This window comes from Neophocaena asiaeorientalis, unplaced genomic scaffold (genome assembly GCF_003031525.2).
Source record: "Neophocaena asiaeorientalis asiaeorientalis breed wild unplaced genomic scaffold, Neophocaena_asiaeorientalis_V1.1 scaffold198, whole genome shotgun sequence".
In the NCBI taxonomy this organism is placed as follows: domain Eukaryota; kingdom Metazoa; phylum Chordata; class Mammalia; order Artiodactyla; family Phocoenidae; genus Neophocaena; species Neophocaena asiaeorientalis.
In genome coordinates, this window is record NW_020175221.1 from 2,164,946 (window position 1) to 2,190,999 (window position 26,054).

General features: G+C 43.5%; 1 protein-coding gene across 1 annotated transcript; it reads left to right on the top strand.

Moving 5' to 3' along the window:
• The first annotated feature begins 1,928 nt into the window (after positions 1 to 1,928).
• On the top strand, positions 1,929 to 25,050 carry LOC112413416 (uncharacterized). The gene is made up of 3 exons (XM_024765373.1): positions 1,929 to 2,551; positions 16,158 to 16,236; positions 24,690 to 25,050. The coding sequence occupies exons 1-2, from the start codon at positions 1,929 to 1,931 to the stop codon at positions 16,207 to 16,209; spliced, it is 675 nt and encodes a 224-aa protein (XP_024621141.1). The 3' UTR covers positions 16,210 to 16,236; positions 24,690 to 25,050.
• The last annotated feature ends 1,004 nt before the right edge of the window (positions 25,051 to 26,054 follow it).

The following is a 26,054-nucleotide window of genomic DNA, read 5'->3' on the forward strand; positions in this document are numbered from 1 at the left end:
AAAATAACTTAAAGGCTGTTAATTAGATTTTTTTTAAAGAACGGATGGCCTCAGAAGTTAAACCCCCCTCTAGACATAAGGAAAGGGGTATCTAACCTAGAAAAGGCAACACTGGGGGCTGCCTTTACAAATAAATGACCATGCAGAAAATCACGTTTGCAGATTGCATCAGAATTCAAAGTAACCAGATAAAATTAAAACAAATCTTTAAGTCTCTCTTGGGTCCCCACCCAGCCCCCCACCGGACTCCCAAAGAGAAGGATAAAAGGAACTGACTACGGAAAGAGAAGATTAAATAAAAAATCAGAGGCAGTGATGCTTCCAAACCTCTCCCCATTCATTAGGAACCGTGCTCACCACCACAGTTTAAACAGACAGCAATATGAGAAGGGGGGGTTAGAAAATACGTCGTTTTGCAATCAGGAGAAAAATACGGGGAAAGGGGAGTTTCACTATAGCATTGTTCTCTTCCGTGCAGCTCAAAACATCCCCAGCGCTACAGTTGAAAAAAATATCTGACCAGAAAAACACACTGGAGGGTGGGGGGAGGGGGAGGACAGGGAAAGCTTTTAAAATTCGGTATTTGAGAAAACTCTCATGGTCTGTCAGAAAAAGAAGGGCTGTGCAGCTTTAAACCACAAGTCCTACTCTCGCCTTTGTCAAATATCTTCTACTTTACAAGCCCCGAAAAGAAATAAAGAGACTCTTTTGTTTGGTTTCCCCTTTTCGGAGGATGACAGAAAACTGAAAGGGGCACAAATAAACCTGATAATGAGAACAAAGTGCGGGGTCGTGCCCGGCTGCCAGGCGGTCGCGCAGGGAGGGACGCGGGAGCGGCCGCAGAGCCCCTCCGCCTCACGCTCCTGCAGCCGCCGGCCGAGAGCGCCAAGCCCGTCACCGCTCCCCACGGATCGCACAGAGCACGACCCCCGGCCCCCCAAAACCGAACTCCGGCGGCAGGAGCCCCGGGCACGCCGCTGCCCCCCGGAACGGGAAAGAACCAGCCGCTCCCGGCCCTGCTCGCGCCCTTTAATTAGGGGGCGTCCTCGCGGGGAGAGCTCCCTCAGGATATGGGTCCAGCCCGCCGCGCGGCCCCGAGACGGAGAGGCGCGGAGGAAAGGACATTTAAATCCCGGGGCGGCCGGCGGAGCTCGCCCGGGCCAGTCCAGACGCCGCAGCGACCCCCGGAGCTCCGCGGCCGCCAGCCCGTCGAAGCCAGGAGAAAAGAGGCAGCCGAGTGGCATTAAAATGTATTTCCCTCCCTCAAATGGAAGGGGCGGGGGGTGAGGAGTGGGGGGGAAGAGGAGAAAGAAAGACGAGCGAGCGACAGACAAGGGGAGAGAGGAGGGAGAGCGCAGAGCGCGGCCCGGCCGCCGTTTCGGCCCCGGCCGGCATTGTCTGTGCGGCCCGCGCTCCCTCCCCCGCCCCGCACGGCCCCGCCACAGACACCCTCCGCCAGAGTCCGGCCGTCAGCCCATGCCTTTGTCCACATTCACCCCCCAAAACAGGCGAGCAGCCCTCCAGGACGTGCTCCCCGGAAGAAGGGCGGGGAACCGAGCGGGCCGGGGGCACCCGACACCCACCCCGCGGACCCCGCGGAGGGGCGCGTCCTGCTGATTCATTTCCCCCTCGCGCTGGCCCAGGGGAACCTAGGGCCAAAGGCGGGGCCTATGCAAATCACTGGGCTGAAACATAAATAGAGCGCTCAGCGGACACGGGGGTAGCGGGGGCGCTGGGGTTGGGTTCCCGAAGGGTTGTGAGAATGTCAGACAAATGCCTACTCAACTTCCCCCTCCAATTCCCTGCCTCCCTTTGATGTCCAGCAAGTGAGGACGCGCCTCGTGGGTCGCAGCGGGGAGGGAAGGGGAGATGGGAGGTGAGCACAGGGGAGGGGTCCGGGCTAAACGGGGGGCGGGGCCCGCGGGTCGATGCCCCACCCCGCGTCACAGCCTGACCGCCGGGGGAAAAGCCTCTGGGCGGAGGAGGTGCTTTCAAAACAAAGAAATGCGGCGTGGAACCCGGGGGACTGGGGTGGTGAGGAAGGCGGAGGAGGTGCGGCTGAGGCCGTCCGGCCACTCGCTTGCCCTCCAGTCAGCCCGGAGGAGCTCCCCCCACCCCCAGCCCGAGCTGCGGTGCCGGAGAAGAGGGAGGAGGCTGCGTTAGGCGGCTGTTTTCCAGTTCACTTTTGCAGACCAAGGCTGAGAAGAAGAGCACCAGCTCCGCTGCCCCTCTTGGCTGCGGCGCATTCAGCCCCGAGCCCCGCGTGCGCTCTGTCTCGGATACCGAGCCGGCCAAAGTGTCCGGAAACGCGCAGAGCGCTCGGAACCTGTCCCGGAGCTGTGCGACGCGCGTCTCGAGCTGGCCGCTGCCGCCCCGCCCTCGCGCTTCTTCAGCCCCGCGGGCTGAGAAGCCGGCCCGCCCGCCGGCGCGGAGCTGGGGAACTTGAACTGGCCCCAGCGGCCGCTCTGCCGAGATCCCGCTCCAGGCCCGGGGGTGCTGCGGCTCGGGGTAGAGGGCACACCCGGGAAGTGGATTTAGCAAACACACCTTTGTGAGTACACACGCCACGGGCGCGCGCGCACACACCCTACGGGCGCGCGCGCACAGCCCAGCCGTCTGCAGACGGCGCGCCCGGGCCGCTCGGCGGCGGACGGTGGCTGCGAGCGCGCTCGGTGCGCACTTAGATTTGCGGCTCGCGTCCGCCCTGGGCGCCGGGCTGCGGGGAGCCCTGGCGCTCAGGACAAACGCCGCGCTCTCTGCCGCCCTGGCGGCGCCCGAACGGCCCATCCTCTCGGGACAAGGCAGCGTGGGGGGCGGGCGAGCGGAGAGCCCAGCTTGCTGGGGCTAGGGCACCGGTGAAGGCGAAGTAGCTAGTCCCGGCTGAACCCGGAACGCCGCGGACATTGTTCTTCGCACTCTCCAGAGCTCGGTTGAATCTGGGTCCAAAACACAGACTTAATTACCACATTAGAGGCATCCTTATTCTTTGCTCTGCCTTCTGTTTTTCCTGTAAACCCTGTCACTGATAACTGCCGCTATTGTAAAAGATAAACCGTATCTCCTTTGACACTTTCGCATCTTTTAAGATTATTGGCTGATACCCACCTGCCCGCCTCGTTGCCTGGATTTAAAGGGATAAGAGCGCTCCCGAGTTTTAAAGAAAATCGCCCACTCAGGGCCGCGGCCCCGAAGACCTCGAGCTCCAGGTCTTGGCTCTTCCCCTCTTCAGGCCTCACCGAGCCCCAGGCTGCAGGTCCCCAGGGGACCTGATGCTGGCAGACTTTCCATAGCTGCCTTACTAGTTAGGAAAATGTTGGTGACATTATGTTTTTGTATATCCATCTGGTATTTTTCTGGGCACCTCCTCAATGCTTAGGAAAAGGCCTGGGTAGAAAACTGGAAGACTATCTTTATGGGCAAAAGCGAGAGGGAAGATTTTTCCTCCAGTTCTATTTCGGGGTTTCTTAAAAAATAAAAGTTTTTAAATTTTAAAAAAATATAGGTGGTAGGAGAAGAAAGTAAGTCAAAAAGTAAAATTTGGGTTCCATTTCATCTTCAAACAGTCATGATAGGACTTAGGCTTGTGTAATGTGTAGCTTACAAAAGAATTTTCATACAGGTACAGACAGAATCGCTGAACTGGAAAGTTAAAGATGACAAAACTCATACCCCCAGACAGGCTAAGTGACTCGTTCAGGGTCCTACGTGGTGTTAGTGGAAGAAGTTAATTCATACTGAACAGGAAAGTAGACACCTTTGGAGGTGCCTGATGTTTAGAGATCTTGATTTTGTATTGAACCAAAGAGACTGGATTTAAGGCATCATCCTACATTGGAAGGATTTCATTAAACTCTCTGTTCAAAGATGAATCTAGAGCCTCCACCTCAGCCTAACCCCATTTTCCCTCTCTGCAGTCTCTTACACTGAGACCACACCCTCCCTCTTCAACTGTCCTCCTCTCTGGTTTCCCTGACACTCTCCTGTCCCTTCAGTGTCTCCAACTCATCTTTCTTTGCCTTACTATGGGGTTTCTCTTCCTCCCAACTGTTTAAGGTACACCCTGCCCTATAGACTATGAGGTTCCTCTTCTCCATTTTTAGTGGCCCACCCCTTGGAGAGTTAACACTGTTCCCAACTCCCAACCATGGTCTCTGCTTCAGCTCACTCATTTCTTCCTGGTGGCCAGCTCCCTTTTCCATTGCCACCTCAAACCCAAAGTACCACATTTCCCTGGAAACCAGACTCTCTTCCTTCCCCTAGATTGTTATTACTGTTGCCACCTGTTCATAGGCCCCCAAGATTTTTTCCTCTTTGCCTGCAACTCCCATATAGGTTTACTTGCTGCATTATCTATCCCAGCCCCTCTCGCTCAGTCAATTATTCCTCCTCTTCACTCTGCACAGCCTCCTCACTGGTGTGTCTGTATAACCTTTCCTCCTGCAAATCCTCCTCCACCCAGCTGCTGTGCTTCCTAAAGTATAATTCTGATGGTGTCACCCTCCTGCTCAAGTCCCTTTAAATGACTCCCTGCCACCTACTAGGAAAAGTCCAAATTCAGATATGATCTTGACCAAACGCAATTTTCCAGCCTAATCTTCCACTAAAATGTAGCAGACCTTCCAGTTCCCCAACAGGAATTTTGTTAGGTCCCATCAGGACCTCTCCCAGCTCCCCAGATGTCATCCCAACTTTCCCACTCTGCACATTTGCTCCAGATGTTCCTGTGGCCTGTAAGAGAGACATTGTCTCTTCCCTTGTAACTTGTCAAATTCCTACCCTTCCTTCCAGGACTGGCTCAAATGCCGCTTCCTCTGGGAAAAGCCACCTGGATGTGTGATCTCTCTCTCCTGGAGCCACTGTAACGCTTTGGATCTTTCTCGTTACATTTATACCGTTCTGCCAAGTGTCACAGCTATGTTTACACCTGCTCAAGCCATTCATCTTGTCTCTCTTCCCTGGTTAGAAATTCTCTGAGGGTTGAGATTATGCCTCAGCCATCTCTGTAGTCCCAGGTGCCCAGCACTGCACTGCAAGCCTTCTGTCTCCCCAGAGGTCAGCTACCCTCATGAGTCAAGGAAGAAGTGACAGTATGTCATCTTTGGCTGATACTGTGCCACTCTCATTTTTGAGGTATTTACAGTGTTTTTTTTTTTCTGGTGTTCATAGAAATCGTTACTATATTACTTATAATTGCCCTTTTCAAACAAGCCTCTACTGTAGGGACCACATAAGGGCTAGAGGCCTCTGGTTATGCTTCAATGTTTACCATTAGGCAATGGTAGGAAATGAAAGTACAAAAAGTCTACAGCTTCCCAAATGCAGTGACTCATCATATCAAATCACACCACACCACATCGGCCAGTGTGGTCAGGAGCTAGGCTCTTAGGCAGACTTCATAAACAGGACTCCCAGTAGCTAAACTGATAGCCACAAGGAAGAGAGACACCCTCTCCCCCAGCACCTTACCAATCACCTGGCCTGTTGCAGTTGGATGCATCAATAGATGGATAGCTAAGGAATTTATTTGAAAGGAGCAGTGGAGTCCTGTCTCGACGTCTGTCATGGCATCTCTACCTGTCTTTAAGAATGAAAATTTGAATTAAATTCAATAGAGATGTATCAAATTCCTGGAGCAGTGGTTTTCAAAGAGAGATCCTTAGAGTGCCCCAGAACACTGCACACAATTTTGGAGCTAGGAACCAGAAACTGACACTCACTTACTCCCCATGTGAGTCTTCTTTACAGTCAAGTTTGAAAACTACCCTTTGGTGGCAAGAACTTCACACAGCCCTAGCACTTAGGAGGCCTGCAGAAGAAAAAAATGGCTTTGCCTGATCATTATTGCCAGTCATCTCAGCTAATTAAAAGAATAATTTTCCATTAATAGGAAGATTCCAAGATGTGAGAATTAGATTAGATCTAAGGAACTTTAAGTCATTTGAAGATGGACACAAAGTTATTCCCACTTCCATGCTTTTATATTGGGGTATACTTTTTATATTATAACCAAAGCCAATTATGTTCCCTGGGATATAATTAAATTATTTAGAGAGAAAAAAAAGCCTAAAACAGCATAGTTAGCCTATGAATCAGGCTTATTCTCCCCTTCAGTGGAATGACAGAGAATTCTATGTGCCAAAAAAAGAGTAAAGAATGAGATATTAGAGATGACACTTATCAGGACAAAATGTCCAATAACAGGGGAAAGTGCCAAAAGAATCTCCCCGGTCAGTCATTTCCCCCAACTAGATCCTTGGGCAAAATAAGAAGTGGGCATTAAAACCATTGCTCTATCTTTGAAGAGGAGAAAAATTTGATCCATTTCAACTTTGTTAAATTCCAGAAAATGAAACTACTGATATTTCACTATTATCATTGTTTAGAGAGTGGGTGCAGATGCAGTGCTAGGTCTTTTATAAACAGTAACTCATTTGGTCCCCAGTCCCCCTTAGCACCCCTCCCCGCCCTGCCCTGGCACAAGAAATGAATGAAGGAACTGAGGCTCAGAGAAATTCATCAAAGGTTATTCAGCTCTGATCTGGCCTAGCAGGTATTCAAGTTCAGGCTGTCTGATGATAAAGCCAGAACTTTTCCCATTATCCAGTATTTCCCAAACTTGCCCAGATTATAAGAATAGCCCTGTGTACTTGTTTAAAATTTAGATTTCCTTTACCTCTCCCCTGGAGAGGGCTGGGGTGGGACCTGGAATCTGTGTTTTTGTTGTTGTTGTTTTAATATATGCCCTGGATAATTCTTTAGAAAAGACAAGTTGGGAAACATCATAATTCATAATTCAGTGGCCACATTATCACTTACCCACAGGTTTTCTAGAATTTTCTATAAGTATAAGAAAGTGTATTCAACAACTGATCAACCAACCAATCTTTTCCATCCTATTTCTAAGAGCAGTGTATTCTGTTAAGACAAAAGTCTTTAAAGTTACAATCTGGGTTTTTGAAAAATAAATCATTACATCTCAACATATACAAAAAAATCAGGTTGGCAATTTTCTTATAAATTAATTTGCTTCAAATTTTGTAATTTGGACAATAATTCCCCCCTCTAGACGTAAAAAGTGTTTGCTTTTGTTAAATATTAGATAATCTACTCTTGTTAATTTTTAGCAAAAATATTTTAGCATAAATATAGTCTATTCGTTCCAATCCAAAGTGCAGTGGAGAAGATCGCATCAAATGAAACCGTCTCAGAACAGGAATGTTTAACAAGCCTCCAACATGACTTAGAACCTAGCGATAGCCAAAAGAAATAGGAAATGCCACATTTAATTATAGCTTTTAGTCCTTCCCCTTTTAAAAAACTGTAACTTTTTAAAAAGTTTTTATTGGAGTACAGTTGATTTACAATTTTGTGTTAGTTTCAGGTGCACAGCAAAGTGAATCAGCTATTCAGCTATACATATACATATAGATGTATCTACTCTCTCTCTCTTTTTTTTTTTTTTTTAGTTTTTTTTCCCATATAGGCCATTACAGAGTATCCAGTAGAGTTCCCTGTGCTCTACAGCAGGTTCTTATTAGTTACCTATTTTATATGGAGTAGTATGTATATGTCAATCCCAATCTCTCAGTTTATCCCTCCCCCCCCACCCCTGGTAACCATAAATTTGTTTTCTACATCCATGACTCTACTTCTGTTTTGTAAATAAGTTCATTTGTACCCTTTTTAGATTCCGCATATAAGCAATATCATATGCTATTTGTCTTTCTCTATCTGACTTACTTCACTCAGTATGAGAATCTCTAGGTCCATCCATGTTGCTGCAAATGGAATGATTTTGTTCTTTTTTATGGCTGAGTAATATTCCATTGTATATATGTACCACATCTTCTTTATCCATTCCTCTGTTGATGGACATTTAGGTTGCTTCCATGTCCTGGCTACTGTAAAATAGTGCTGCAGTGAACACTGGGGTGCTTGTATCTTTTTGAATTATGGTTTTCTCTAGGTATATGCCCAGGAGTGGGACTGCTGGGTCATATGGTAGTTCTATTTTTAGTTTTTTAAGTAACCTCCATACTGTTCTCCATAGTGGCTGTACCAGTTTACATTCCCACCAACAGTGTAGGAGGGTTCCCTTTTCTCCCCACCCTCTCCAGCATTTATTGTTTGTAGATTTTTTGATGATGGCCATTCTGACCAGTGTGAAGTGATACCTCATTGTAGTTTTGATTTTCGTTTCTCTAATAATTAGTGATGTTGAGCATCTTTGCATGTGCTTTTTGGCCATCTGTATGTCTTCTTTGGAGAAATGTCTATTTAGAGCTCCCGCCCATTTTTTGATTGGGTTATTTGTAACTGTAACTTTTTAGTAAGTATTTTGTTAAGCTTGTCACAAGATAGACACAAGAATACTATTTAATTGAATAATGTAAAAAATATTTACTTCCACACTTATTTACCTATGTCGACTGGAAAAAGAACTCCCAGTTTTAAACATTGAAAAAGTAGCACTATAGAAAAACCTTAAGTTAGAAAATTAATGATTTCCTCAAAATTGCATCAATCTACCAGTTCACTCTTTGCACATATCTCTGGTAGGTGAGATGGTAGGAGAAAAACACATTGAAGACATTAAATGCTACGGTATGAACATATTCTCTAGGGAGTCAAAACGTGCTCTGACATGTATGAAGGATGTAGTTGCAGAAAATAATGTCATCCCCCAAATCATTTCATAAACATACAGCATGAGCATTTTCCAAACTGATCAAACAGTATCTTATTCATCCTCATTCCCATCTGGAGGAAGTAAAGACATACAATTCAGACAACCAAGTAACTTTGGGGGGCACCTTATGCCTAGAAAAAGATTATTTGCTTTTAAGAGCCAAGCATGAAAATTAAAGTTAAAAATGTGAAAGCCAAACTTTATAACGTATTTATTAAGGACATTTTTATCACCTACAATATTCTAAATATTCAAGAACTCATTCCTTGTCAAGAATAGCATCATGACAATTCAGATACGAAAAGTGTCACTTCCAATGACTTCGTTCAAACCCAGAATTAAATATCTTGTGAAATGAAGCAGTCTCAGCAAAAGCTCGTATGTCAGATATTTTTTCAACCTGAAATCTATATTAACACATCCACAGAACTACACCACAATAAAACCATGGTTATAAGAACCTTTATAAGAACCATCTTGAATAGACATTTTCCCCAAAAAACTGAAGATTTATTTCTTAAGTACCAAAACTTTAAGAAAAAAATCTTAATCCTGTAGGCTAGAAAACTTCTAATGTGATGCACTTCCTTGGCTTCTTAAGCATAGGGTCTCACTATAAACACAATGATGACCTCAAGAGCTACTAAGGCACGCAAGACAGTTTGTCCACAACTAACAACTCTAGACTTCTTTCATTCTTTCTTTCCTTTCTTCCTTCCTTCCCTTCACTTTTTATTTAGTTATTAGTTTTTATGTCTTTTTTCCCTCAGTTTTTTTGGTCTTCTCCTCTACAGTTGTGCTGTCCCCTGTTACTTTTAATTATTGTCATACAACCCCATTCCTCCTCCCTTTCTGAATTGTTGCTTCCCATTTGCTGTGGCTTTGGAACCCAGAAAACCCACTTGTTAGAATTGTGTGTAAAATAAAAATCAACTAAGTTCTTAATGAGGACATCCCCTATGGTTAAAATATGCACAGTCTATGTCACATTTACTTCAGCTTCTTGCAGACTTCCTGGATTCCAGGTAGGTTGCAGATAAAGGGAAGGTTATTAGATGGTCAAACTCTGGCTTCTGAGGGGTTAATACATGATGATAATTGAAATTCACGATGATGGCTCTGAGGTGCCTGTTGAATGATTGTACGTAAAATAATATATCTTGAGTATGATTTAGGTTTAAAGTCTTTATAAAAGTATAATCCTTTGAAGCTTGGTGGTTCACATCTGGAATTTATGACAATATCCTAACAGATTTCAGATAAACCAGAAGTTGCCATTCCCACATCACATACAAGAAGGGCCTGTCATGCCTTCCTGTTACAGCTTGAGTTCACCCTGGAATGAGGAGGAATAGAGAACAAAATCCTCAACAAGCCCGCCTGGCAAGACTCAAGGCTATGCATTAGGAATGACCTGGTTGGTGCTCACCTTTCCAGCTGGCCTTGTCCCAGGTTCATTCCCCTCACTCTCTGGGGTTCTGCCAACACAGACTGCTCCCGCCTGCTTTCGGTTCCTTGAACACTTGAGGCTCACTTCCCCCAGAGCGCCTTTGCCCCAGAGTTCCCACTGCCTGGAATGCTCTCTCTCTCCATGCCCAGCAATCACTGCCTAGTTTCCTCCTACTCAGCTTAATCATACTTCCTTAGGAAGGCCTGGCTGCTCTGACAGGTCAGCTCTGCTTGTTACACACTCTTGTAGTTCATGTACTTCCCCTAGAAGCCCTTCTAGAATTGTAATTTTTCATTTAGTTGTGTGTAGGACAGATTACCTAGAAAATAGTAGGTGCTCAATTAAGTATTTGTTCATTCCATGGAAGGGAGGGAGCAAGGGCACTTCAGCCAGACTGGCTTTCTCATTGTGGTTAACATCATGACCTGCCCGGAGAGCAGCTTCCAACATTTTACCTTCACTTGATTTCTGCCAAGGCCCATGGGTCTCTCCTTCCCTTTCAAGAAAAGAGTAAAATCTATTCAATGAACATGCAGCAGCATGCCATGAAGCTATTGCTACTACATTCTAGACATTGTGGCCTTATTCCAAGCAAAGAAATAAGAAGAAAATCTTTCCAAACAAATTTCAAAACGTTTGCCACACTGTGATACATGCTCCCTTTAACATTTGTCTTCTGTTAATTGTATTTTTCTGGTTTTTGTCTTAAGTTTTGGCAATTTCAAGTGTTCTGGTTACCATGGAAAGAGGAAACAATGATCTCTTAGAGGTTAAGGGGGAAAAATATTCGCTCCAAACTGTTACATTAAAGATTCATTATGCCCTCTCCCGGGGCTCTTGGGTTTATCCTTAAGACAAGTTCAAATTGCTGAACATGAACTATTAGCTCTAAGTGAGAACCTTTACCTTCTTTCCTCTAAGCATCTTCATAACACTTCAGACATCTTATAAGTTCTTCCTGACACATGGGAAACTTAGGTTACGAAGAACCGTACGATACACATTGTCAATTTTATTTTTTCTTTCGTTATTTCAGAGGAAGATAAAAATTTCTTAACTTTCAGAGCAAGAAATAAACATTAGATGTTGCCTCTTTTTTGTTGTTGTTCTGTATGTAGTCTTAATAGCTGTAGTCTGAATAGTTATAGTCTTAATAAGTCTTTCACAGAAAACTTGACCAGTAATAACTGAAAATTTTGAAAAATCTGGAAAAGGAAGAAGATAGTTTACTTGTCTGCTGAAGAGGCAAATATCCCTACAATTTTACATCCTGTAAGAATGGTTTAATTGCTTTTAGACTTTGAACTTAGAACCTATGTGTGCATATATGGCTGTATAAGACTTGGTTTTTAACACATTATATAATATCCTGTGTTGTAATTTTCCACATCTCATGTCACCAGAAAGTTTCCAGGTTCCCTGAAGGACAGGTATGGGTGATTCTAACACTACCTCCTGCCTCATTTCTGTGTGGAAGCTGGCCTGCTGCCTCTCCCTCTCCATCTAAGGTGTCATCCTCCTGTAAAGCATCCATCTGATGGACTGCTTCCCACTGCACTTCCCCATCCCACCCCGACTACTTTTTCTTGCCTTAATTCTGGCTTTAGGAATATCCAGAGGAGGCTTCTATCTTAAAGTGTGTTTGACAGCTCATGCGGCTCAATATTTAAAAAAAAACAGCGCAATCAAAAAATGGGCAGAAGACCTAAACAGACATTTCTCCAAAGAAGACATACAGATGGCCAAGAGGCACATGAAAAGCTGCTCAACATCACTAATTATTAGAGAAATGCAAATCAAAACTACAACGAGGTATCACCTCACACCAGTTAGAATGGGCATCATCAGAAAATCTACAAACAACAAATGCTGGAGAGGGTGTGGAGAAAAGGGAACCCTCTTGCACTGTTGGTGGGAATGTAAATTGACACAGCCACTATGGAGAACAGTATGGAGTCTCCTTAAAAAACTAAAAATAGAATTACCATATGACCCAGCAATCCCACTATTGGGCATATACCCAGAGAAACCATAATTCAAAAAGACACATACACCCCAATGTTCATTGCAGCACTATTTACAAAAGCCAGGTCATGGAAGCAACCTAAATGCCCATCGACAAACAAATGGATAAAGAAGATGTGGTACATATATACAATGGAATATTACTCAGCCATAAAAAGGAACAAAATTGGGTCATTTGTAGAGACATGGATGGATCTAGAGACTGTCACACAGAGTGAAGTAAGTCAGAAAGAGAAAAACAAATACCATATATTAACGCATGTATGTGGAACCTAGAAAAATGGTAGATGAACCAGTTTGCGGGGCAGAAATAGAGACACAGATGTAGAGAACAAACATATGGACACCAAGGGGGAAAAGTGGTGGCGGGGGCTGGTGGTGGTGGGATGAACTGGGAGATTGGGATTGACATATATACACTAATATGTATAAAATAGATAACTAATAAGAACCTGCTATATAAAAAATAAAATTTAAAAAAAAGTGTGTTTGAGCAAGGCCAAGTTTCTAAAGTTATTCCTCTCAATTTACAATTCAACCATTAGAGATTTAGTTCTTTTGGACCTTCATGAGCCCCCTTTGAAAAATATCGATATCCCCCCAAGGGCTAAGACTTGAAGCCATTATCAATGTTTAATCCCAAGGGATTAGTTAAAGTGACCGAGTGCCAATCCCTCTGCCACCTCTCATGGAAAATTAAATTGAGGACAGGCCCTATAGGGTGGTGCTAATAAGAAGGGGGTTGCTGAATGAACTTCACTAATTTCACAATGTTACCTTGGGTTTCACACTCTTCAACGCATGGCTCTCCTTGAAGTTTCCTTTTTATTTTTTTTTTCCCACCTTGTTCCACCTTTGTTTCTCTTGCCTAGGTTTATCCGTGTGTGCCAATGTCTGCATATATCCCCAGGTCTGTCTTTGTCGTGACACCGACTTGTCTAGCAGGGTAACCATAAAAAAATTAATTCAGATTCCTTGTTGGATGATTTAGGTATTTTCAGCTTCATTAACAGCTAATCACCACACAGCGGATTACTCAACCACAGTTTGAAATACGCCTTCAAGGTGGCTAGACTAACAGGAATGATCGTGTAAGGGGACTTCAGGAGGGCATCATACACACACAGCTATTATGTCTTTGTGGGAACGTGCATTTGCCTATGAATTGTCTGTGCATGTTCTTGGCAGGTCCCCTTTCTTATCCTGTTCCCAGCCCCCAGCCCACCCCACCCAGCCTCTGCCAGGTCTGCCTACAGGTCCCTCAGTCTCAGAGCCTTCCAGAGAGAAGTGAGAGCTCATTCAGGTCCAGCAGTGTCCTGAGGAGTGTCCCAGTGTGCCCGTAGCTGAGGCAGACAGGCCAACTGTACCCCAGCAGGGTTCAGAGTCAGGCGTGGAGGTAAAAATACATAGCCAGGAAGCTTGGAAAGGTGCCACTGGGGACACAGCCAGGAATTTTGCTCCTCTGGCCCTGCCCTGAGGGCCAAATTAGCATCAGAGCCGGAAGTGTGACCCTGGAGCCAAAGTTTTATATGGGCTCTTTCTCCAACCATTGAAAAGACACTGGTAGGTATGGGGGGTGGGTTGCTGTGTGGGTTACGTTAGTATGAGAGATGATGAGACCCTCCCACACCCCACAGACGCCAGCTCCAGTGCTGGCTTTGACCAACTAATGTCAGCTTGGCCAGAGTGGCAGCAAATCGGGGTAGGGTGCTGGGTGCAAGCCTGTGCTCCCACATGCAGGTTCTGCTTTTGCAGGTCTGGCACAAACCACTAACTCCTCTGGCCACACAAAGTGCTCTGTGGGCAGGACTAGCCCTGTTTGCCCTGGACGGGTACCGTTGTCAGTGGCTGGTTGGATTTGTCAGGTTTGCTCTCAACATTTGTCAATGACCATTGTCAGGTGTTGCTAGGGTTGCAGGAGAAAGGTTACACTTGATTGGCTGAGCAACTGTATTCCATAACCAATCCAAATGCTGTGCCTGTGGGAGAGGGACTCAACACGATAGAGCAGTATCAAGCACAGGCAGACACATTCCGGGTACAAACAAGGCGTCTGGAAAAATGGAATGATGGTGTGCGGGAGTCCCATGCCCCTCGACAGCTCCAGCCGTGGCGTGGTTGCTCTTCAAAATGTTACAGCCTAAGTTAAAGTCATTCCCACTGATTGGAGGATATCAAGATTTCAAAACAGGGCAGTAGCAATTGTAAGGAGGAAGTAAAACTCCTTGCTCATTGTGTTTTACAGCCTTCCTTAGTAAAACTGCTGAATTGTAATTTAAAATATTCCACCCTTTCAAATAAATTAAGTGCAGCCCTTAAAAACAGGAAATGAGAGAGGCGCGCACGTATTGTCAACTAAACATTCACAGACCTAGTACCACAAAGCGAAGTTGAAAATCAGAGAACAGTCCTATGAATTCACTATAGAAGGATGACAACAGGGGTCACCACCAAGGGAGACGTTATGCCTCGGGCAGTGAACTCTTGGGCTAAAACCTGAATGCTAATTAGGAAACAAATGAAAGACAAACATCAGCTCAAAGGGAAATTTGGATCTTGCATGATCGTAGATATTCTGAGATTCAGATAAACCTTATGGTACTAAGGGAAGTTAGAGTGTGATGGTAGCAGCAGCTGAACCCTCCCTTCAGAAAACATAACTGCCAGTCAGCCAGATGTTCTTGCAGAACTCTGGCAATACATCAAAAGCAAACAGAATTATCTTGCCTGAAAGATAAGTTAAGCTTCTGTATAGTACTGATTTTCCATTCAGTTATCAATATAATCACCAAACTTTAGCATTTTTTTAAAATTTTATGGAATATCTTTTTAATTTTATTTTGGCTGCTCCGGGTCTTAGTTGCGGCACACGGGATTTTTAGTTTTGGTACGCAGACTTCTGAGTTGCGGCATGCGGACTCTTAGTTGCGTTGCGGCAGGCATGCGGGATCTAGTTTCCCAACCAGGGATCGAACCTGGGCCCCCTGCATTGGGAGCGCAGAGTCTTACCCACTGAACCACCAGGGAAGTCCCTGAACTTTACCATTTTTATTGTCAGTTTCTATTCAGTCACAAGAAAAGGTTTTTTTAGTCTTCTTCCATTCCATGCCATGCCTCTCCCTTTGCTCTCAGACCTGTTCCTTAGAAAGATGGAGCAGCCATGCAAGAATACTAAGGGAGGGAAGGAAGGAAGGGAGGGAGGAAAGAAAGAAGGAAGAGAATGAAAGAAGGTACATCAATGTATGTTTCCCATGGGTCCCATCCCCTATTATTCATTTCCCCTTTCCAACTCAGACTCTTCTGCTCATGAGGGACCCTACATTCAAGCCAAGGAGCTTGAGCTTAGTTTCAGACTGAAACAGTGTTTCAGGATTCTGCATTTTACTTTATATACATTTTGAAGTAACTCAAAATGAGAAAAAAGAATAAGCTTCCACAACTGAGTTTTGGACCATTTCACGTTCCACTTCAATTGGTGTAAAGAATATTCATGAGGAGAAAAGGAATGTGAGGAGGATTGGCAACAGGACTGCCTTACAGAAAGTACAGCTTCACAAGCCTTTCCACCAAGCTCCTCACTTAACTCTACCCACACAGACCAGTGGGACCCACCTAGCTCACTCTACCCAAGATCCTCCTGTGTCTTAATGGAGACAATATAATAGCAGTATCTAGCTTTTCCAGAGGGGAAGAAACTTAGTATTTTTGGTTCATTTTTGTTGTTGTTGTTGCATGTGAGGCTAAATGCAGATATTTGTGCTGTTGGCAACATCTTAGGAAGTGATTTAACCCACTTGCATAGCCAGGCATAATTTATCATGTGGCCCTGTGACTTTAACCCTATTTGTTTCTTCCTTCCGATTATTTCAGTCATGTTTGTGTATTAATGACTTAGGGCATAGCTTTATTATTTCAGAGGCTCTTAAGTCCTGCTTGATTTTTCTAACTCAGAACCTAGCTTTCTCTCATTCTGACCTTATCTGCTCTCTTCAGGAACAGGTCCAGGAGACCAGAAAAACTTACCACCCACAGCTACTCTTCATAATCAAAGTCATTGGATGAAGACAGGCAGGTAAGCTGGGAAAGTTATCCTAGATCCTGTTCTGGCCCGGCAGGCACACCCACACAGTCATCGGTGAATATTCTCCAGGGTTAGCACTGCCCAGGGCTTTGCAAATTGGTGTTCTCTCTCCACAGTTTATATTTCAAGACAACTTCCAGTGAGAATCATATAGTCAGAAACCAAAATGGTAGGTTATAAAAACCTACTAGATCAGTGAAAAACAAAAATCTGACTGCTAATTTCAACCTATAATCAAACAGTAAAAGTCATCCATTTAACCTACATCCCTTTCTTTTTCTGAATCACCATCTCTAATAAAGGGGAAATTTTGTTTAATGATAAAAAGTAGAAGCAAAAGGCCTGGGATAACCCACAACTAAATAAGCAGTTGTAGAACATTAACGATCATTGGGAGAAGATGAAATCAAAAAGGGAGAGACAGGCAAGGGAGTTGACATGAAGTTTGAAAGACCACATTCAGCCTGCACCCTCAAGAAAATGTCTAAGAGAAAGTAGGCCAGAACAACAATGAAGATAGGGTGAAAAAGATGTGACTTTAGTTTTCAAAATGTCATGTCCGTATTGAGTGTCCCTTTGGTCCAAACGAGAAACAAAGGGAGAAATCAAACAGCTTCACTGACAAGCAGAACAGTTGGCAAAGAGTCAGGGGTAAAATCTTGGGGAAAGACTCAGTGTGCAGCCTAAGAACAGGTGGGAAGAGTCCTTTCAGCTTCTCTGTTTCTCCAAGTCCTGCTTTTCTCATTGCCCACTATTCCCCCTTTCAGTCTGCTATTAATTTTACCCCATGCCATCGCTCACACCTGACTCTCTCTGTGGATTTTTCTTTTCTTTTTTTTTAAAGCCTTCTGGGGAAGACTCCTCATTCATTCATGCTGTACGTTCAAACCATTTAAGATGTGATTCTTCAATAACATATGATTAATTTATAAAAATCCACTTATGATGCCCATAAGCAGAAGGGCTGACTTGATTCCATAACAAGGCCATGACCAGGTGGTTTTATTGGTTGTGACTCTTTCCAGCCGTCAAAACAAGCTTGTTATTATAAAAAGCACAGTGGAAAGGGAGATCTAGACTTTGCTTCATTCTCTGGGATGTTCTTGAGAGTGAGTGTTGACAGATCACCAGGTTTTCCTTAATTGTTCCCAATGTGTACATAAGCGGATGTTTCTTTAGGCAAAAACAGCTATTACAATGAGCCCATTGTAATGAGCTTTGAATTTCCTTGAGCCTACAATAGATTTTAGGAACACCATTTATTAAGATCAATGTGCTTTGTTTAGGTCACTGAAAGCCATAAACATAAAAGAAAAAAATTGATAAAATGGACTTCGTTGAAATTAAAATTTTCTCATCAAAAGAGACCATTAAGAAAATGAATAGGCAAGCCATGGACTGGAAGAAAATATTTGTGAAACATAAACTTGACAGAGGACTGATAGCCACAATATATAGAGAACTCCTACTCAGTAATAAAGACAAAAAAATTGCTTGAATGGATAGAGGATTTGAAAAGACATTTCACAAAAGAAGATGTATGAATGGCAAATAAGCACATGGTGACGTGTTCAATGTTCTTAGTCATTAGGAAAATGGAAATTAAACCCACAATGAGATATCACCACGTACTCACCAGGATGACAACGCTAAATGCAAGCTAGGATGTGGAGCAACTGGAACTCTCATACATTGTTGGTGGGAATATTAAATGGAACATCTGTTTTGAAAAAGGAATAGCAGTTTCTTTAAAAACTAAACATACACCAAAGACAAATATCATATGATATCACTTATATGCATAATATAAAAAAATGATACAAATGAACATATTTACAAAACAGAAACAGACTCACAGACTTAGAGAACAAACTTATGGTTACCGGGGGGAAGGTGGAGGGGAGGGATAGATTGGGAGTTTGGGATTGACATGTACACACTGCCATATTTAAAATAGATAACCAACAAGGACCTACTGTATAGCACAGGGAACTCTGCTCAGTATTCTGTAATAACCTAAATGGGAAAAGAATTTGAAAAAGAATAGATACATGTATATGTATAACTGAATCACTTTGCTGTACACCTAAAACTAACACAAAATTGTTAATCAACTATACTCCAATATAAAATAAAAATTAAAAAAAAAAACTAAACATGCATCTGTGATTTACCAATTATGCAAGTAGGTTTTTCCCAAGGGAAATGAAAGCATATGTCTATAAAAAAGCTTGTATAAAAATGTTCCCAACAGCTTTATTCACAATAGCCAAAAACTGGATACATCCCAGGTGTCCATGAACAGATGAATGGTCGACCATACAAACTGTGGTATAGTCACACAATGGAATACTACTCAACAATACAAAGGAATGAACTACTTTCACACAGAATAACGTGACTCAATCTCATAGACAGTATGCTGAGTGAAAAGGTCTTACTCGAAAGAGTTTATTTGATTCCATTTTTATATGAAATTCTAGAATAGGCAAAACTAATCTGTAGTGAAAAAAATCGAAACAGTGCTTGCCTCTGGGAAGGGGAGTAGGGGCGAGGATTGACAGGAAACTGGGAGGGAACTTTCTGGGGCAATGGTGATGTTCTATGTCTTAACAGGACTTTGTGTACACAAAACTCAGAAAGTATATACTTAAGGTTTTATATTTCATTATATATAAATTTTACATCAGAAGAAAAAAGTAAATATCAAACTGAAGTTTTTAGGTGGAATTTGGTTCATGCCTGCCATTTACTTTTTTTTGGCCATGCCCTGTGGCATGCAGGATCTTAGTTTCCCCATCAGGGATCAAAGCTGTGCCCCCTGCAGTGGAGGCACAGACTCTTAACAACTGGACTGCCAGGGAAGTCCCTGCCATTTACCCTTTTTTTTTTTTTTTTGGCTACATTGGGTCTTCGTTGCTGCGTGTGGGCTTTCTCTAGTTGCGGTGAGCAAAGGCTACTCCACGTTGTGGTGCGCGGGCTTCTCCTTGTGGTGGCTTCTCCTGTAGCAGAGCACAGGCTCTAGGCGCGCGGGCTCAGTAGTTGTGGTGAACAGGCTTAGTTGCTCCGCGGCATGTGGGATCTTCTCGGACCAGGACTCAAACCTGTGTCCCCTGCATTGGCAAGCGGATTCCCAACCGCTGTGCCACCAGGGAAGCCCCCATTTACTTTCAAAAGCATGAGGAAGATAAGAAGGATTAATGGAGATGGGATGTATAGATATGCAATAAAGCAAGGTAGTACAATGTTAATGGTAGACTCTACAATTAAATGGTGGGTATATGGGTATTCACTGTAAAATGCTGTGTAAAATCTTGTGTATATTTGGAAACACTCACAGTAAAGTGTTGGGGGAAGAAAATGAATGTGCTAGTCTTACCCATGGACCCTCTTCAGTTGTTTGTTAGATCTAAATACTCTATCTTTTAATATTCATATTAGATTATAAATACAGAAGATGAAGCCGTGGGTTTGTAAGAATCTCACATCTGACTTCTTTTTCTTTTTAAATCTAGTCTTTCATACCTTTTATTGTAGCAGACAAAAGAAGCCAGGAAATGGTTATTATGAGAGGAAGGGAGGGAGAGAGACCTGTGACCCTAAAAAGAAAACCACACACAAAAAAACCTCCTACTGTAAAATGTTGAATATCAAGAGCCGGCAAGCGCTTCAGAGTTGTAGAATCAAGAAATTAATGAAAGCACCAAGACTGCATCCTCAGAACCACTGGGGAATGATAATTACAGACAACAGTATTTCTGGAGCAGACACATAACCTTGATTCCCAGGATAGCCCCTAAAGCACTCTAATAGTATGCTATTTGAGGAAGGTTTTTCCACCTTTAATAACAGGGAAATAATGTTAGAAGGAAAGAAATGCCTTATTTAGCCACTAGGGTGTCATTATTGAGCCCCAGTTGAAGGCCCCTTTAAAAGCATCCATATGGTAAAAGAATATGTTTCCCCACGAAATCAAAACTGAGTACATCTGAGACTTCTGAACATCTTTTTTCTTGGATCTTAAAATGGATTTGTGCATATTTGTGAAAAAAATTTTATGATGTGCTATCTTCCAAGGTGAATGGTTATTTATAATTCATAAAAGACCTGAGCACAGGAAAATTCTTCCCTTTTATTAGCCCTGTAAAGTTAGACCAGCTGATCTTTTAGTACGTATTACAGACACCAAATTCTCCGTATGGTTGGAGTTTCTCTCCTCAAACTAAATGCAAAGAGGCAGTGCTACTGAAGCTATTCTTCAAAAGCTGGTGGGGTCCGTGTCTCTTTTGATTAAATGTTAAATAAACAAAAAAATCATTCTCAGAGCCAGTCTCCAAAGACACAGAAGGGAGCATACTTGGAATGCTAAACATGCTTTCTAAATCTTGCAGAGCCTTTGTAAAATACAACGGCATATTTTTAAATGGATTTTCTTTTGTTTCCAACATTTAACCATCGTCTTCGGACACAGTTGCCACATCGTTTCCTTTCAGCTGCTGCTGGCTGCTTGTGGGTCACAGTACAGGTTCATGAGCAGAAGTGACTTGGGTCAAGGAGTATGGGCACCAGGGATTTGGACCCATTACAGGGAGTCCTGGTGCCAAGGGCTCCCACCCAGCTGCACCTGCACATCCCCGACATGATATCACAGAAAGTTACTTCCTTCAAAGAATCCAGCTTCCTCAGCTCACCCTACCAGGGTCACGTCCACCTCGATTAGTGGCGTGCCTCGGACCCACATAAGAGAGTTTCACGGAATTTTTAGAGATCTAAGTTCAATCTGAAAATAACACATGGTTTTGTTTTCTTTGAAGTTCCCTGCCCTCTAATATTCCAGACGAGCCTTTTAAGCTCTGGTATAGAACTATCTGGAGATAGAAACTCTTTCTGTGTCCTGACTTTTAAATACCTTGACTTAAAATATAGGTTGCTAACTGCCCAACACAAAAAGCCAACTCACTTATAGGACAGGATCCTTGGTCAGAAAGGATTACCTCACCTTGCAAGGACAAGGGATGAAGGATTCAAATGATTCTTGAGCAACTTTTTTACCACTTATGCTGCCTGCCGCAGAAGAGAAGGATGAGGAGATCTCAGCCTCTTGATGATACACCAGCTGCACTGTGTAGTACCAGCAGTGGGAATGGAAAAGGCAATATTTATTCTGAGGGCCCTGACAACATCATCATGAAGTCATTCGTCCACTCCTAAGTGGTTTGCGTCTTCCAAGATCCAGAGAGGGAGGCCCATGAGCTGTAATTCTAGGCATTTTTTTCCCCTTTCTACCCACACTCTTCTTCAACATGTCTAAGCACTGTTTGGAAAAACTAGATAGCTGACAAAACCAAATATGCAATATGCTATCATATGTTTTAGTTTAACACTTTCAGAATTTATTTCCCTATCACATAAATGAAATCTTTCAAGTTCTTCTTCCTCATCATCCACCACCCAAAACACTAAATCATTACATAACAGAACTGTTAATCAATTATCTACTGTGTCATATCCCTCCCTCCCTCCCTGCATCCATCCAACCATCCACGCTACAAGTATTCCTTGAGAATTTACCATGTGCCAGTCCCTATGGTGGAGATATAGACATGAGTAATTTATAACCTTGCCCTTCAGGAGCTTCCAGTCATACAGAAGATGCTCACCTCTATGTCTCCCAAGCGTTCAATGAACAGTTAACTTTCTGTTGTTACTTCATCACAGCAAGAAAACAGGAGCTCTTCCTCTGCCCAGATAATACTCCTACGTTCATGAACTTTGTCCACCGCATTTTCTCTGATCACCACCCTATCCTCTGAAACCTGGTACACAGTCAGTCATGAGAGAAACTAACTAAATTTACTACTGGAGCAAATTTCAGGACATAGCTTGGGTAAGACACAGGATAAGGTCAAATTCTCACTTTGCAATTTTAAAATTTAAATAGCCACTGCCAAATACAGTATATTTAATTTTCTCTCTCCTTTCTAGGGCACTGACCCCCTCCTTCAGAACTAGACCTTTGGGGTTTCAATTCATCTGGCTAATTCACTCCAATCTACCCTTCAGTCCAATCATCTTTCTGGTTTCCAGAGATAAGTCATGGGATCCTTCCTTTTGGGAGGCCCTAAGTGTAGCTTCCTTACCCATCATTCAACGAGCTGTGTCCTTTGAAATACTGTTGTGCTTTTTTTTTGAGGGGGAGGGGAACTGAATTGGAAAGAAACCTGGGTCGGGGAGAGGATGCCAAGAAAGCACCCAAGGCTTCCCTTTATGCTGCATCCAGCCAAGCCTCTGACCGACTCAAGGGTTTGTTTATGACATTTCATAAGCAGACCTAACAAGCTCCTTTGGCAATATTCTTTGAAGAAGTTTCCATCCCCCAGGACAAGGCCAGAGCTTCCCGGTCTGCCTGCCATAGCTCACCAAGACTGGGTTCCAGGTGTGCAAATGCGTTACAGGTGCGTCAAGATGTGGACCCTCTCAGCCCAAGAGGCTGCCAGCCTGGGTCAGAGGTAGCCAGGGCAGACACTCGTGAAAGGTAGGGCTGGGCTGATAAGAGTTCTGGAGAGGTGATCAAACTCGGCGCCCCCTGTTTGCCTAGGGGCCAGAAATTGGGGTCTGCCATCAGTCCTGTGCTGGCACTTGGTGCACAGGCCGGCTCCAGTCCTGGAGTTATCTCATTATCCTCAAAACCCCCCAACCTTCCAGGCTAGGTTCTCTGTCACCCTTCACTCCTCTTTGCCCTGAACCAAAGGTGACCACGTCTGGCTGCTCTTCTGCCTGGTGTTTATGATCAGCCCTTTGGGAACCACTAGCCTGGGCTTTCCCAGCTTCTTCACCCTCAGTCCCCTTAGCCCAGCAGGTTCAACAGAATATAATGCCAGCCACTTATGTAATTTAAAATTTCCTACTAGCTACCTTTTTTAAACTTTAAACAGGTAAAAAAAATTTTTTTTGCATCCAAATTTGTTAATTTAAAACAGCTTTATCGAGATAAAATTCACATACCATACAGTTACACATTTAAAGTGTACAACTGAGTATATTCACAGAGCTGTACAACCAGTGCCACGATCAATTTTAGAACATTTTCATCGCCGCTTAAAGAAATTCCATACCCATCGGCACTCACTTCCCATTGCCTTCCAAAACCCCCAGCCCTAAGCAACCAACCATCTACCTTCTGTCTCTGTTGCTTTGCCTCTTGGCCATCTCATATAAGTGGAATCGTACAATGTGTGGCCTTTGTGTCTGACTTCTTTCACTTAGCATTGTGTTTCAAGCTTTCCTCATGTTGTAGCATTCCCTTTAATCATTTACTTTATTTAGTTCAATCTATCCAAAATATCATTTCAACATGTAGTCCATCTTAAAGATGATAAATGATGTACTTTGCATTCTTTTTTTTTCACACTAATTCTTTGAGCTCTGGTGCGTATTTTACACTCAGAGCACGTCTCAGTCAGACCAGCCACACTGCAAGTGCTCAATACCCACATGTGGCTACTGGCCATTGTGCTGGAAAGCACAGCCCTAGCCAGAGTCCTTTCCATTACTCTTTAAAGGCAACAGCTTTCTCTGTTCACCACCATACTCCTGCATACCCTCTCTACCCCATCAGTACCTACACCGTGGTTCACAGGTGGCTTTAGGATTTTAAGGCCAGCACCATGCTTCTCTTCCCCAGTAGAGAGCCCTGAGCTTGTGCTTCCATCTGGGCAGTGGCCGCTCAGGTCAGAGCCTGCACACAGATAACTGGAGCCCATGCTGCCTGGTCACCTTCCTTGCCCAGGTGCCACAGCTGGATGATATATCTAGCTAAAGGGAAACTTTCTGCTTTGAAAAACTTAACAAAAGAAACTTTATTCTTACTTTTTAGAAGCAGGTCTGTCATTTCTTAATTTTCTCCCTGGTACATTTTCCAGCCATTGTTTTGCTAACAATTACTCTAAGCACACAAATAAAGCTCACTGGTGGTGGTAGATGTGGGAAATTGCTACAAGCTTCCTCACAGCTTTATCCTCCTTCTGTCAGCCATTTCCCCAAGAAAATGGACGTTTAATCAGTATGGGGCTGCATCTTGTAAGTCTAGCTCATCAGCTATCACCTCCTTCTGGGCTCGAGAGAAGAGACAGAAGCCTACAGCACTGCCACCAACTGCCCCGGATGCAGGGATTTCAACAGGAAACGGGACCTTTATAAATGAAGCACATTATGTATCTCAGTGTGGGTATGTCTATATGGTCATATGTAAGTTACTTCTAAACACCTGTAATTCTTAAGATGGGCACACGGCAATGTTTGTGAAATTGCCTTTTTGAAGGAAAAGCTTTCAAAATTGGGGTTATTTAGTCCACAATATGGAAAATTGAGGGTGGGTTTCATATGTGCAAATTTAACAGAGACATAAGAACAACAGTATCAGCATCTTCCGTGTTTTTCCTCAGGGTAAGAAGAGAGAAAATGAGCTGCAGGTGCTGGAGAAGGGACTGAGGTTCACCTTAGGAAGAACATCGTGTCAATAACATCGAAGCTCTGGAGAATCTCATGGAAGGAGCTTCAGGGTTTTGGTCAACATTCACTCTACCAACATTTACTGAGGACCTTCTGGGCCTTTCTTGGTTTGTGTCTAATTCAGTCACAGAGCTAAATCGGGAAGATTTCACTCAAATGCTTCTCTGGAGGGTTTCCCTAACGTGAAGTATTGCTATCTCTTTTTTCCCAATTTTTCTTCTCATTATCTGCCACCTATGAAGGTTCACAGGGCCCAGTCCTGGACCTTGCAAAAAAAAAAAAAAAAAAAAAATTTAAAATCAAGAATGATTCTAAAAGGAAATCTGACCCACCGCACCAGTCAAGATTTCAGCCTCTTGATCAAACAGCCACTCATAAGGCAATGGCGTGCTGAGAAAAGCAGGCAGTAATGGTAGCCAGTTCAGAGGTGTGAGGACGTGCTGTGAACTGGTTTATATTACCTACCTCCTTTTACTCAACAGAAACTTTCTTCTCTACAGAAAACGGCAATACCACTACCATTCTAGGATTCCTTGTATCAGGCCTCACCCAACAACTGCTTGGCTGTCTATCCAGAATAGTTAAAACAGCCAGTGCCCCAGGGAATGTCATAAAATTTCACTGTATTCAGTGACGCCCTATTTAGTGAATTGCAGAGAACCTAGTCTTCTGCACACCTGGCTATGAATCACTGACTCAGTGACCTCCATTTGGGATCTGATTTCCTGAGGTAGTTAATTTAGCCTTCATGAGATGGAGGTACTGAACCTTTCTTAGGGATGCATGCCTAATTTCACATAACTGTGAAGTTACTTCAGTTGTTTACATGGCAATCTTGTGTGATCTAAGCAACTCTATTGCTGTCATTTTAAGACCGTTTGAAACATCTTAATAGTCCCATTTTTTTTCTTTTCCTCTTGCTCATTTCCAAATGGAAGGAATTCTTATGAGGTAATAGGGTGGTGGGGAGAAACACAGTTTGCTTTAGCTCCTACTAATTATTCCATGTTATGCTTGAGTGGATTATTTGCATCCAATCTCTATTTGTTAACATCAGTGGGCTATGTTTGCATAACTAGATCGAATTATAAAAGGACTTCCATTTTGAATGGTTAACTCTCACAAAAAGAAAGAAAGAAAAAGAAAGAAGGAAAAAGAAAGAAAGAAAGAGAAAGAAAGAAAGAAAGAAAAAGAAAAGAAAGAAAGGAAGGAAGGAAGAAAGAAGGAAAGAAGGGACCATATCCTAAGCTAGAGATAGCAGCCTTGGGAAACCTGTATTGGAGGAAAAAAAGGATCTC

Bases quoted from the DNA above. Each gene is read 5' to 3' on its own strand.
- LOC112413416 (XM_024765373.1), top strand. From the start codon at position 1,929: ATGCCCCACCCCGCGTCACAGCCTGACCGCCGGGGGAAAAGCCTCTGG. The intron at 2,552-16,157 runs GTGAGTACACAC...TGCTCTCTTCAG, and splicing joins GATTTAGCAAACACACCTTT to GAACAGGTCCAGGAGACCAG.